Source organism: Talpa occidentalis, unplaced genomic scaffold, assembly GCF_014898055.3.
Source record: "Talpa occidentalis isolate TD23 unplaced genomic scaffold, MPIMG_talOcc4v2.1 talOcc4.14, whole genome shotgun sequence".
NCBI classification, from domain to species: domain Eukaryota; kingdom Metazoa; phylum Chordata; class Mammalia; order Eulipotyphla; family Talpidae; genus Talpa; species Talpa occidentalis.
The window spans coordinates 70947056-70962239 of record NW_023601433.1 but is presented as its reverse complement, the minus strand read 5'-3'; the positions used below and the strand labels follow the sequence as shown (position 1 = coordinate 70962239).

General features: G+C 41.3%; 1 protein-coding gene across 5 annotated transcripts in view; it reads right to left on the bottom strand.

Moving 5' to 3' along the window:
- Positions 1–13869, bottom strand: part of ACBD5 (acyl-CoA binding domain containing 5) — a 33692-nt gene extending 19823 nt beyond the window's left edge. The window contains exons 1-4 of one of the 5 annotated variants that reach the window (XM_037510751.2): positions 13789–13869; positions 12235–12400; positions 5847–5967; positions 3257–3329 (exon numbers count right to left, since the gene is read on the bottom strand). In XM_037510751.2, the coding sequence (XP_037366648.1) occupies positions 3257–3329; positions 5847–5967; positions 12235–12310 (270 nt within the window). In that variant the 5' untranslated portion in view covers positions 12311–12400; positions 13789–13869. The other 4 variants (XM_037510749.2, XM_037510748.2, XM_037510750.2 and 1 more) reach the window with 4 other exon arrangements.
- Positions 13870–15184: the final 1315 nt, after the last annotated feature.

The window sequence follows — 15184 nt, the reverse complement described above, 5'->3', positions numbered from 1 at the left end:
TCCCCTCGTGGGTAAAACTCCATCCATATGGGGTCGGCCCAAAGCAAGGCCCCAAAGCCTGCCACAAGACTAAAGCATCTTCCAGTGGGGACCCACAGAAAAGGGTCACAAACAACCGGACAAGCCCGGAAGGAAAAGAGCAAAATCAACATCAAGATAAAAGCTGCCATGGTCACCTCCCCACGGGTCTCACCCACATCTGTGTCACCCAGTCCACGACCAAAAGACAAGCGCAGTTTCTTCACGTGTCTCTAGGCTCCATGCGCCTCCTCCAGGTCTCCTGGCTCCATCCTGCTTCCTTCCTTCCTCAGTCTCTTCTGCAGCTTCTCCTCTCCCTGCTCAGCTCCACCCTTCCTTGGGTGGGGCAGGGAAGCTGGAACCTCCCCCTTTCCTGGGGACCACCCTGTTACACAACCACTATGGAAATCTGTCTAGAGGTTCCTCAAACTACTAAAAATGGAAGTACCATATGTCCCAACAATTCTACTCCAAGGGATCTACCCAAAGGACACAAAAATATTGATTCAAAAGAACACGTGTACCCCTATGTTTATTAGAGCACTATTTACAATAGGTAAAACCTGGAAACAACCCAAATGCCCCAAAATAGATGACTGGATCAATAAGATGTGGTATATATACACAATACAATAAAAAAAAGATAAACTAATGCCATTCGCAGCAACATGGATGGAGCTAGAAGGAATTATGCTCAGTGAAATAAGTCAGAAGGAAAAAGAAAAATATCAGATGGTTTCACTTATAGAAGGAATATAGGGGAACCAAATAAGACATCAGGGAAAAAAATATTAACAATACAAAACACAACAAAACAAAAACAAACAATTATAAATCAGAGACATACTGCAGGAGAGGAGGCAGGAGAGGGATCAGAGGGAGGGAGGGAGGAGCATAGGGGACTAAGGTGATGATGCACAGGTGCATTGGTGAAGGAAACTCTATGGGGACTACACCTGAGGGGCTGGAGGGAAGCAAACATTGTTTAAAAATGAACAATGAGGGCCTCCCCAGTGGTGCAGCAGGTTGAGCACAGTGCTGTGACGCTATCTGCAGCCTCTGTAGCACAGGTTCAATTCCTGGCTGGCCGGGAAGATACCCACATGGCGCGGCAGACCTCTACTGTCTCGCCTGCCGCTCCCCTCAGCAGTGTATTTCAGTCTATCCACTTTGTCTCTGGTGAATTCTTTCACCCTCCTGTGCCTCCTGCCTGTACCCCAGCTATTGTATAAATAAAATAAATCTTAAAAAAATAAAAAATAAAAATGAACAATGATGTAAAATATATATAAATAAAAAAAGAGAAAATTGTAATGCAGCTTGCGAAATACTATAATAAATATATGTATACAATATAGTGATGGCAAAAAATAAGAAAAGAAAAAGTCCTAAATTCAGTTAATTAAATTTTGGGGACACTGTATTGTCCTACATGATTATTTAGAAGTATGCAATTTTATCTACTGATATCCATAAAGCTGAACCATTAAAAAAAAACTTAAAATACTAATCAAAATTTCAATGTATGGATATCTTAATATTTTTAGATTTCTCTCTAACTGTTTAGCAGAAACTTTATTGAATTTAATGTATGAAATGGAATTTTCAAAGTCTAAATCAAAATAGGTATATTCTTTATCTCTAAGTAGCTACAGAACTCTTTAGGTACACTGAAGGCATTTAAACACTGCTAAAAGGCACTAGTACAGTTTTGTTCTTTTTTGGAAAAAATGTTATAAACATTGTTTCACCTCCCCCTCCCACTTTAAACTGTGACTACATTATTAATGAAACTGGATGGGAAAATTGGTAAATTTTACTTAGGGTGTCAAGTCAATGCCACATTATAAAAATGTGTCCTAAAAATTATGATACTTAAGATAAAGAAAAAAAGAATAGCTGTCAAACTAAAAAGACTTTATTCCCTTTTCCCCTCTGCTTTTGAAAGGCTCTTTGTTTTTGGGTTATTGATATAGTTAGCCGAGTGAACTAAACTCTGCCCTTTATTACAGATAAACAAAGTCCACTAAATAAAAATTGTGAAAGTGTAGCAAAGGGCAAAACTTTGAGCCATGTAAAAGGAATGAAGATAAAATAAAACATACAATAAAAGAAAAAACTAGTCTGAATCTGTCAGACAAAAATTACTGGAGATTAACACAGCCAAATCTTCTGACAACAAAACTATTCCTTTACACAGATTTTCTTTGTGTTCAAAGGTAATTTATTTAAGATAATCAAACAGACCCAAATTTCACAACTTCTGATTCATCTCCAACATAAAAATGTCCTTTCTAAAAAGGAACTAATGTCATCTTTAAAATCTATTAATTTCTTTATAACCATGCTCTACCAAATAATATTTTGAACAGACTTAAAAGAGCATATTAACAAGGAATGTTCTCCAAAGCAGTTACCAGAGGAAATACAAATCCTGATCTTATTCTGATCCTGAAGAATCTTTGCATAAACAAGAAAATGCTTGTACTAAGAAGTCCAGTGATGAGAACATCTCAATTTGTGGGACAAAAATGTGTATAAGAATACTGTTATAACAAGGCAGTCTTATTAAATATTTCTACAAACTAAAAAGTTTAAAAGCAGCCCAGATACTTCCCAGACTCCTAAGGAACATTAACACTTAAAAAGATTTCTGTTTCTGGACTTCCCTGATAGCCTAGGGATTAAGTCTCTGCACTGTCACCACCAATGGCCTGAACTCAATTCCCTGTTCTGAGTTCAATGCCCAGTCAGGGAGCTAACCCACATATGGTACAGCAGACCTCTCCTAGCTTACCAGCTGCTCCCCTCAGCAGTGTATTTCAGTAGATCTGTCTGTTCTGTCCCCACTCTCTGGTGAATCCTCTCACACCCCCATGCCTCTGGCCTACACCCCAGTTCTTCTATGCAAAATAAATAAATAAAAATCTTTAAAAAAAAGAAAAAAGATTTCTGTTTCTGCACTTTCCTCATAAGTCAACTATAGAAAAAGATATGAGAGAAAAAACAACAGTAAGCTATTATATCACCAAAATGTGATATATCTTAAGGAAAAAATACCCTAAGATTAACTTTGATAAGACAAAGTCCTAATAAACTCAATAATCTAGATATTATGTTCTAACATATTACAATCTTCTTGTTCCTTAAAACTAAGCAGCTAATTTACACATGATAGAACATTAGATTAGCACTGCTCTGAATATTGTTATATTTTACTGGAATTTACATTCCCTACCTTTTTCATTTCTTCAACATATGCAATCATGGCTTCCTCTTTGGTCATATCACCCAATGAACTCCAAGCATCCCTAGAAATGAAAATGTAAAAATAACCACAAAAAGAGACCTGATTCTCCACTGTTCAGAATACAATTTATAGTTGATACTATAGTGTTATTAATTTATAATAGGTTCTACTTAAATCCACATTATGCAACGGGCTCGAATTAAAATACTATAGTAAAAAAACTGGTAAACATTTTTAGGTTTAAATACTTTTGTATTTAAAACTTCTCTTTTGGGCTTCCTTGGTGGCACAAGGGGTTAAATCTCAGCACCATGAAGCAAAGGAAGCCACTGCAGCATGAGTTAGATCCCTGCCAGGGAGCTAACCCACATGGCACAGCAGACCTCTCCTGTCTCTCCAGCTGCTCCCCTCAGCAATGTATTTCAGTCAGTCCACTGTTCTGCTCCCCACTCTGTCTCTGGTGAATCTGCTCACCCCCCTGCACGTCTGGCCTACACCCCACCATAAATAAATAAAATAAATCTTCAAAATAAAAAATATGGGGCCTCCCCGGTGGTGCAGAGGGTTGAGCACAGCACTGTGAAGCTGTCCGCAGCCTCTGCAGTGCGGGTTTGATCCCAGCCAGTCAGGGAGCTAACCCACATGGCGCAACAGACCTCTCCTGTCTCACCCATTGCTCCCCTCAGCAGTGTGTTTCAGTCAGTCTGCCTGTTCTGCTCCCGCTCTGTCTTGGTGAATTCTCTCACTCTCCCGCGCCTATGGCTGGTACCCCAGTTTTTGTATAAATAAATCAAAAAAATAAAATAAAATAAATAAAACTTCTCTTTTTATACATTTTTCCAGAAGCAGTTTAACTCTATCAATAAGGAGTTCTGGGGGGAAATCATAAGGTAAATAAATTTTCTTAAAACAGGTTTAATAGCATAGGGCCATTTATTCTTAATCTATTGTTTTATGACTACTCATAAAAATCTTAGAGGAAAGTACAGTATTAAGAAATCTTCAAAAGAGTTTAAAGCACTTTCAACTCAGGATGACGAAATTTAGCCATCAAAATGTTGGCATAATTTATAAAAGCACAATCTAAAATTGAAATTGGTTAGACATTTGCAAAGTCTTCAATAGTCTTCAAATGTTCATTATAAAAATTTCAAAGGCAGGCCTCCCTGGTGGCACAAGGGATTGAGACATGGCCTATGAGGAAATCTACAGCTTCTGCAGCACAAGTTCGATCCCCAGCCAGCCAGGGAGCGGCCCGCATGAGGTGCTCTCCTGACTCGCCTGCTGCTCCCCTCAGCAATGTGCTTCAGTTGGTCTGCCTGTTCTGTTCCCTGCTCTGTCTCTGGTGGATCCTCTGCCCACCCTGCCCCCCAAAACCCCCCCCAAACATCCCCCCCAATCCTCTGGCCTGTGTCCCAGCTCATATACATAGATGGATGAATCTTTAAAAAAAAAATAAAAAATAAAATAAGAATAAATAAAAAATTCAAAGGCATATCCCTAGATACTTTGATTCTTTTTTTTTTAAATTGCATTTTTTTTTTAAGATTTATTTATTTATTCATACAAACACTGGGTACAGTCAGAAGCGTGGGAGGGTGAGAGAATTCACCAGAGCCAGAGCGGGGAACAGAGCAGGCAGAAGGACCGAAGTACACTGCTGAGGGGAGCAGTGGGCAGCAGGAGAGGTCTGCGCGCCATGCAGGACCCTCCTCTGGTGGCCGGGGAGCAGCCCGGGGATCAAACCGGTGCCGCAGAGGCTGAGGGCAGCTTCACAACCCAGCGCTCAACCACTGCGCCACTGGGGAGGTCTGATACTTTGATTCTTTTAAGCATATTAAAAATCAAATTTCTATTCAACTACAGTGGGACAAGAGTGAAGGCTTATCTAAAAAGTTAATATGGCTGTACCATATTCCTAGTTACTTATTGTCTTACTCTCAAATAAACAATGTCACTTGATAAGCAAGAGTCATTATAAAGAGGAAGAGGAGTTTAACTTAGTTTGGGAGCTGCTCTTCACATAAAAAGAAAAAGAAAAAACTCCATAAAAGGAAAAAAGTAACTGAATTTTTTTTTTTATCTGTGATGCACTTACCCCTTTTAGTTTTATCATTTTCCTCTTTTCCCCAAGATTTCCCTATTTGTGTGAAATTGTGTTAAGAGCACATAGAGGATAAATTGTATATGGTACCAGGCCTCTCCAGTGGCGCAGCAGTTGAGCACTGGGCTGAGAAGCTTCCTGCAGCCTCTGCAGTGCCGGTTCAATCCCCAGCCGCCAGCAACGGTCCCACATGGCGTGCAGACCTCTCCTGCCGCACCTGCTGCTCCCCTCAGCAGTGTATTTCATCAGTCTGCCTGTTCTGTTCCCCACTCTGGCTCTGGTAAATTCTCTCACCCTCCCTCGCTTCTGACTGTACCTGGTGCTTGTATAAATAAATAAATAAATCTTTAAAAAAAATTGTATATGGTACCTAGAACACTTTATGCACAGAATAACACATAACTACATAAACAATAGTGATATAATTATGTCATTAAGATAAACTTTCTTTCATTGTTTTCTGTATAAAATTACCATTTATATCTTCCAATAGGATCCCAGAATCCAGGCCTTGAAAATTTACAGGGTCCTTCTGTTGCCTGCTTATAGAAACTATAGAACTTGAGCATCATCTCATTTGTTGGCTGGAATGAACCTATTGGAAACATACATTAAATATAGATGACTTGGAAAATGCAATTGATAATATAAGGGTATAAATCAGCTTAGCTACACTAATTGTGATTTTTAAATATTTCATTAACAGTTCAAATAATAATTTACTGATCTCTATCTTAAGAAACAAAAGCTATGACTGTTAGTTGCTATTTTTTAAATCATGTGATTTTATATTTCAATAACAGTATATTACGCTTCAATAAATAAAAGACAATAATTAGCAAACATGCTGTATATGAACCAAAATAAATGGCAAATGACATTGAAAAATCAATATATTTAAATATAAAATAATTGTATTATGCAACTATAAAGTATTTTAAGCCAAAGAGTGTGAGAAGTCAAAACTGACTGGCATAAAATACAAAGCTAATGTTTACTCTGCTTAACAAAATTGCAACAGTAATAAATATAACTCCTCTTGGACTAAATTTCAATCTCTTAAAAGAAAAGTAAAAAGGAACTTTAAATAAAGACAACCACTGTTGCAAAAAAATAAATAAATGAAGCCAAACACTGTGTACAGTGATAGAAAAAGAATACAAGATAAAATACGCATTTCCCTGGGCCTCTCTGATAGCACAAGGGGTTAAGCACTGCACCACGAAGCAATCCGCAGCTTCTGCAGCATGAGTTCAATACCCGGCCGGCCAGAGAGCAACACACATGGCAAAGCAGACCTCTCCAGTCGTGCCTACTGTTCCCCTCAGCAGTGTATTTCAGTCAGTCTGCCTGTTGTGTTCCCCACTCTGTCTCTGGTGAATCCTCTCACCCCCCGGCATCTCTGGCCTGTATGCATAAATAAATAAACCTTTTAAAAAAAAATACACACTTCCCACCTCTATAATTTTTAACACATCAATTTCTTCCAAGATCAGTCTTCATAGGGCCTCCCTTGTAATGCAAGGGGTTAAGTCTCAGCACTGTGAAACTATCCGCAGCCATTGCAGCAAGAGTTCAACCCTTGGCCAGAGAGCTAGCCCCCAAGGCACAGCAGACCTTTCCTGTCTTGCCCACTGCTCCCCTCAGCAGTGAATTTCAGTCAATCCGCCAGTTCTGCTCCTCACTATGTCTCTGGTGAATCCTCCCACCTTTTCCCCCACCTCTGGCCTACACCCCAGCTCTCGTATACACAAATAAATTAAATCTTAAAAAAAAATCAGTCTTCATACATGTTTCTACTATATCTTATACCTTTTTATTAAAAAAATTCAAATTATAGAAATAATAGGGGCCAGGGAAGGGGAGGAGATTGGATGAGACACTAACCTGGTATAGTAGGAAATCTGCACACACATATTGTTTATGGCCTGTCTGCTCTGAGTTAATTTTCCAGCCCAAGGACGACAGGTCTGGAGGAGAGTGGGGAGCCAGTGCTGTCTGAAGACCAGCCTCAGCACAGTGTGAAGAGATTGAGGCCAGGAGTCCAGGAGGACAATAAGGAGCTGGGGTGGAGGGCGGGGGTCTGGACATGATAATCTCTTGGCAGTAGTGAAGGCCTGCTTACTGCTGAGCTCTCTTTGTTCAACTCACTATAAAAAGGCAGCTGGAAATGAAATGTTAAGGCAGACTGCCAGTTGGTGTGATTAAAGGACACTTAAGAAAGGTTCAATTCCTGTCTCTACTTTATTGGCATTAGGTGGTGACAGGTAACCCGAACTCCGGTCTTCTGGTAACAGAAGCAATGCTGTAAGTAATTTTCTTCATAATGAAAAAGTGGAATGTGTAATTTTTATGACAGCTCCTTTGCTAAATAATTATGATAACATACACAGCAGGATAATTTATTGCTACAGCCCTTAAAATTATATTGCAGAGTATTAAAAAATGTTATGATAAAAGTTTCATGACCTATAAAATAGGAAAAAAACAGCAACTTAAAGACAAACAATTAGCACAATTTAGTCCAAACAATTTCTGAAAAATAAGCATTTATATACATAAGTAGAGCAGAAGGATATATATCAAAATGGTAAAAGATAATATATCTCTAGATAGTAAAATAACTATGCAAGTTATTTTTGCTTTCCTTTTCCCTTATTTGTATTAAAAAATTTTACATTCAGGGCCTCCCCGGTGGCGCAGCGGTTGAGCGCTGGGTTGCGAAGCTGCCTGCGGCCTCTGCCGCGCCGGTTCGATCCCCGGCAGCTCCCCGGCCACCGGAGGAGGGTCCCACATGGCGCGCAGACCTCTCCTGCCGCCCGCTGCTCCCCTCAGCAGTGTACTTCGGTCCTTCTGCCTGCTCTGCTCCCCGCTCTGGCTCTGGTGAATTTTCTCACCCTCCCGCGCTTCTGACTGTACCCAATGCATGTATAAACAAACAAACAAACAAATAAATAAATAAATAAAACATGCCTCTATAAAAAAAAAAATTACATTCAGTGTATAACACTTTTATAACAAAAATTACTATAAGCAAAAATTTTAAAATAAAAATCAAAAAGATATAAAAACTTTATAGTTTATATAATAAATATGTAGCAACCAAAAGCTAGTTGTTTATAAATGTGCAAATCATAACAAAGACAAACGAAAGCTTGTATTTCAAGTTTGGTCAAAGAGAGTAACTAACTCCTAAATCACAATAATAATTATCTGACAACATATACTCATTTAGGAGTATCTATTTGTTACAGGGCTTTAATTATATAGTCCTTTACATAGTTAAGGGGAAAAATGGAGAAACTACCGTTAAAAGTGGCTACCTATTTAAATAACAAATCTAAATTCAAAACAAAAAAAGTATCTCATTATATCTTCAGGAAGTCATTCAAAGAAGACATAAAAGTTTATTTGTTTAAGTTAATGATATATAGACTATAACAGGGTAGAGCAAAAACTGAAAACATATTATTGGATGTATTCTGTGTGCAAAGCATGGGATAAAGTATAAGCCCTGTCCACAAGTAGCTCATACATGATATATTTGATGATTTAAAGACATTATCTAAGAATATAATTTTTTTCTTTTATTTATTTTTTTATATCAATTTTTTATTTTTTTACATCATTGTTCATTTTTAAACAATATTTGCTTCCCCCCACCCCCTCAGGTGTAGTCCCCATAGAGTGTCCTTCACCAATGCACCCGTGCACATCACCTCAGTCCCCTGTGCTCCTCCCTCCCTCCCACTGATCCCTCTCCCTCCTCCTCCCCTGCAGATGTCTCTGATTTATAATTGTCCATTTTTGTTTTCTGTTTTGTACTGTTATTAATTTTTTTACACTGATGTCTTATTTGGCTCCCCTATATTAAGAATATAAATTTTTTTTTCTTAAGTGTGTGTTTGTTTTTTTTTTAAAGATTTATTTTTATTTATTTATATAAGCACTGGGTACAGTCAGAAGCGCGGGAGGGTGAGAGAATTCACCAGAGCCAGAGTGGGGAGCAGAGCAGGCAGAAGGACCGAAGTACACTGCTGAGGGGAGCAGCGGGCAGCAGGAGAGGTCTGCACACCATGTGGGACCCTCCTCCGGTGGCCGGGGAGCAGAGGCTGAGGGCAGCTTCGCAACCCAGCACTCAACCGCTGCGCCACCAGGGAGGCCCAAGAATATAAATTTTTATGAGGTAATGTCTGCCACAGACATGAACAGCAGTGGCAACAGTGGTTTCATCTAAGCAGAACACTTGTTCTGTGTTATTTTTTTTTAATATTTTATTTTTTAAAGATTTTAAAAATTTATTTATGCATACAAGCACTGGGGTGTAGGCCAGAGGGGGTGCAGAACAGGCAAAGCTACTGAAATACATTGCTGAGGGGAGCAACTAGTGAGACAGGGGAGGTCTGCTATGCCATGTGGGTTAGCTCCCTGGCTAGGGAGTGAACTCATGCTGCAGTGGTTGCCAATAGCTTGATAGTGCTGAGACTTAACCCCTGTGCCACCAGGAAGGCCCTATTTTTTGTCATTTTGTGCATTTTTTCTTTAACCTCTTCTCTTTCTCATTAGAAATCAATGTCTACCCATATAGCAGTGAAAGTATTGCCTACAGAGGCAAAACACATCTATGTGGTAGTTTTTCTGAAGATAATTCTAAAAATATGTATTTAGTACTTTTGGGTATTAAATTCTACTATTCATTTTAAAACTTTAAAAAAAGCTCTTTAATTTCAAAGGCCAAGGACATACCAAACATACAAACCACAGGATTCGTTATTACATTAGGTCTCAAATGAAGATAAAGCAACAATGAACAAAAAACTGTAAGTTCTTACTCTTTGCAAAATAGCCCAGGGCAGGCCAAATAATTTAAAAGTATTATTATAAATATTTGATAATTAATTATAAAAATACTTTTTCAGTTAATATGAATTTAGTTTTAGGAGATAACAATATAGGGCCTCCCAGGTGGCATAAGGGGTTAAATCGTGGCACTATGAAGCTATCCACAACCACTGCAGCATTGACCCACATGGCACAGATGTTTCCTGCCTTGTCCACTGCTCCCCTCAGCAGTATAATTCAGTCAGTCTGCCTGTTCTATTCCCCACTCTGGCTCTGGTGAATCCTCTCACCCCCAGCATCTCTGGCCTGTACCCCAGCTCTTGTATGCATAAATAAATAAATCTTTAAAATAAAAGGCGATAACAGTATATGAATATTGTCTGGAACAGGTGTCAAATGTATAGGTGTTTTGATTTTACATTACTTTCTTAAATGTTACGTAATTCCAAACTATATTTACATCTATATCAGATTCACAATAAGTTATATATCAACAAAGATTACTAATCTAGAGATATCAAATCTAGCTTTAAAGTTAGAGATGCGTGGTTTAGGAAAAAGAATGAAGGTACAACTTACATAAAACTCTTAGAATCATATCTTACTATAAACTCCCTTAATTGGATATTTTAAAAAATCAATACATAAGTTCTCCTATTATTTATTTACATTTTGTTCATTGACTTTTATCTTTTAATCCCCCATATGTCCTCCTCCAATTCAATGCTTAAGATTGAAAAAGGAACACTATTTTGTGTCTATTTGTTTTCAAAAACCCTTTGAATCCACTAAATGAATTTTTATTGAATAAGATTGAAAATTCATTACTTAGACAAATTGTGATTAATGAAATAGAGAACATGATAGTAATCTAGTGCAATAAGCTGATGTTGTATTCACTTAGTTTTACATGATGGGACAATATTTAAAAACTTCATTGAAAAAGTACATGTTCATGGGGCCTCCCTGGTGGCACAAGGGGTTAGGCATCAGCACTTATGAGGCAATCCTCAAATACTGCAGCAAGAATTCCATCCCTGACCAGGGAGGTCACCCACTTGGCACAGCAGACCTCTCCTGTCTCTCCCACTGCTCCCCTCAGCAATGTATTTCAGTCAATCCACCTGTTCCCCCTCTGCCTCTGGTGACTCCTCTCACCCTCTGCATCTCTGGCCTGCATCGCAGTTCTTGTATGCATAAATAGATGTATTTAAAAAAAAAAAGGTACATGCTTATTGTGAAAAACAATTCAGGCTGCAGAAGGATATGAAGTAAGAAAAATCCTCCTCTTCAAACTACTCTACAGAAAAAAACCTGAATAATGTCATTAAATACTGGTCAGAGATATAGAACCACAAATTCAAAAAGCTCTGCAAAACCCTAACAGGTAAAACAGGAAGAAGACCGTACCAAGCCACATAAGAGTTAAATCCCTAAAAACAGAAGTGAGAGAGATATCTTAAAGTTGTGAGAGATGACATATTAAATGCAGATGAACAAAAACTGAATTCCTTTTCTCCCAAGCTGCAAAGAAGGTCCAGTATGAGTATAAAGAGAACACTAGTCACAATAGAAGAGCCCCCGAAGTAGTAAATATATATTTTCCTTATTAAAATAAATTGTTTTACAAATGAATAGCTATTCAAGTAGCTCTTCAATTCATATCAGTCTTCCAAAGGCTCAAGTAGACTGTGAGTATGCTATGCGGCACCAAGCATCTCCATTTCAGACTTATTTTTAACATAACCATATCCGCAGTCATTAAGTGACAACACTTTTGTTTTCAACAATACAAACGACTTAAGACTTGGATAATACGTGTCTCCGGCTTGAAAGGGCACAGGTAACTGAGTCCCATTTGATACTTCCCCTTCGATTACATTCCTTTTCAATGCAGAAGATAAGTAGGTTAAATAAGCAAGACTAGAAGCAGAAAGAAGGTTAAAGGAGACACGATTCAGAAACTGGGGCGACAAGCCTCAGCAAGAGACTTCTTCAGAGGAGTCCCAAGTGCACGTACCATTTTTCGGCAAACTCTGGATCACCTTCACCGCCGCCTCAAACCTGGTTTCGTGCACGGATCTTGTGTCTGCCATCTCCAGTCGCCAGTGCCCGCCCAGGTCCCAAGGTCTGTCGGCCGGAATCAGGCAGCAGCAGCACCAGCTTTCCCAGGAGCCTGCATGGAACTGGAAAATGGAGCGCAGCCGCGGATCAACATGCCCAAAGGGAGGAGGCCCAGGAGCACAGATGGTCAGGTCCCCGCTGCCCTGCCCTATCCAGGCCACCCAGACGAGGTGGCCCGGCTGCTTCCTCCTCCCCGGGGCGTGACCAAGGTCGAGACGCCGGCCCGCGACTACAGAAAAAAACCTCACCGTGAGGAAGAGCATCTCTACCAGAAGGCGGAGGGGCTCCGGCCACCGGTGGTCGCCGAGCCGCTCTCCCACCCGCAGGACCCTAGCCGAGCGGCCACACCCCCCATCACCGCGGGGTCTGAGGGTCAGTCGGCGCCCGCCCCGCAGCCCCGCCCCAGAGCCACCGGAGGACCCACTAGCTGCCGCAGCCACTGCCACCGCCTGGCAGCAAACTCCACCCACCAGCCCTCCGGCCACTGCGAGGACGCGCGCTGGCCGGCGGTCCCCGGGGAGGGCCGGAGAAGCCGGGGGGTGGGGGGCAAGAGAAGGGAGATGGGTCCACGGAAGACCCCGTGCTCGCTTTTTGAACTGGCTGGACCAAAGTGTCCGCGCCAAGGTAACGGGGCAGGCAGACCTCGCAGGTCGCGCGGGGCTGGATTCTGGGGCTGGATTCTGCGCCTGGGCCCAAAGCAGCGTGCGTCGGTTCCGCTGGGCAAGGAAAAAAAAGACGAGACGATTCTGAGGTCCCAGCACCTGCCCTGGGGTTAGGGTGCGGTGGGGGTGGGGAGACGGTGAGGAGTCGTCAACGGCGGACTTTAGCTCCGGACAGGTGTGGTGCTAACCTGAAGTTTTGCCATTTAAATTCTGTAACCTAGGGCAAGTCACTCGGCCTCGCCAGCAGCAATCTTCACGCCACCCCAAAGGGAGATGGCAGGATTAGGGATGTTGGATCAAGGTGCTATGCAGGCCCGCAGGTCTTCGATGGCTTTACCGTCCAGAGCCAAGGACTTCCGCGCAACATTTAGGAGGGAGCGAGGTCGCCCACTACCTGGCCGGGCCGGAGGAGGGCGAGCACCTTCCCTTGCACCACCCCTAGCATCCAGCCCTGGCTGGGGAGCCGGGCTTAGCCCTGGGCCAGCCAGATTTAACAGCGACCGGGCTTGGGGGAGGAGCGGATGAGAAACCAGATCATCAACCTAGAGGGGAGCTCCCTGGACTTCACCTTCTGACCACGCCCTGCGTCCGCGGGCACCTGGAGGGCGACCCCAGACCCTTCGCGGGGGGACTGGTGCGGAGTGTGAGGGTGGGGTCCTGGGACCCGGAAATCCCCAAGTCTCCAGGTCGTTTTTGTCCGTTGGGGACGGGTCAGGGGGGTCACTAGTACAGATCTAGGCGAGGACTACAGGTTATTCTTCCCTCGGAGCCGCACTGCCGGCATTTACCTTGGTATTGCCGGGCAAGGCCTGTCCCGTAATGTCACCGACGCCCGCCCCTCGCCCTGCCCCGCGGACTTGTGGGAAATGTAGTCCCTCCGCGGCGGCGCTTCCGGACAACTCCCTCCCGCGGCGGCGCTTCCGGACACTCCCGCCCGCGGCGGCGCTTCCTCCCGCCCATTCCGGTCGGGTTTCTCAGCGGGGCAGAGACTTTCCTTCCGGGGCTGCGTCGGGCCCTGCTGGTTCAAAATGCCTCATCCGCTTCTAGCAGAAGGAGCCCTTAGTGATGTCTCTCCGGGGCTTCTTGGTGTGATTGGATTTGAATCCGAGAATTGGAGTCTAATTTCTTGTTCCTGATGCTTATTCATGTTAAGGTCATGTACCTGAAAGCTGAGGTGTACAGGTGACAAAGACTGCCTTTTACTGACTGCCTGGTATTTGTCATGCCTATGACACGTTCTTTAAAAACAAACAACAACACCGGAAAATAAAACAGTTGGGTGTTAACGAATTAGGAAATTGAAACTCATTACTCAAGGCCCCAGAGATTAGGAAATAGTCTTGGACTTTTTCCAGGAAACTAAGTTGTCCTGGAAAACGGGTTTCACTTCAATTACATGAATGTGTTCATTTTGGGAAACTGTTGAACTGCATAAGATTTCTTTTTCTTTGTGTATGTTCTACTTCAATTAATTAAGAGACTAGCAGTTTTTCTAATTTACTCACACCAGGATGATCTTATGTATTTCATATATACTGTTTCTCTACTCATTTTTGTTCTTTTTTAAAGCTTTTTTCTTCCTCTTTTCTTGCCCTTTTATAATATTCTTTTCATTTCCAATCTACTCAGTCATAAATACTTATAAAAGGTTTGGATGTCTATTTCTAATCTAGGAACTTCATTTTGACAACTGTTTACTTAGCTAAGTAGTTAGGAAATGTATGGTTTGTTGATCTTTAGATAATAGTGAATAAGTCTTGTTTGCAATTGATGTTATGGGAAAATAGCATAGGAGAAAGGAAAATATCTCTTTCATATACTTGGGCAGGTTTAGAGGTGATAATGACTCTGGAAAGTAAGATGATTACGATAGATTGAATCAGTTTGCAAGGTGCCCTCCAATTATGGAAACCTGTAATTCTACCTAGAATATATTTCATGGAACATTAGTTAATGCCTTTCAGTACTTTCTGTACAGTGACTAATGAAGCACTTTTAAAAATTGATACATAATTGATGTATATTGATTTCAGGTGTACAAAATAATGATTCTATATTTGTATGTATTGCAAAACCATCACCATATAAGTAAGGCATTGTTGATCATTATTTCTAGAGACATCTTAATTAAGAATAGACCCATTTTTACTCATGGCCATAGGGAGAAAAAATAATTTTTTGTTA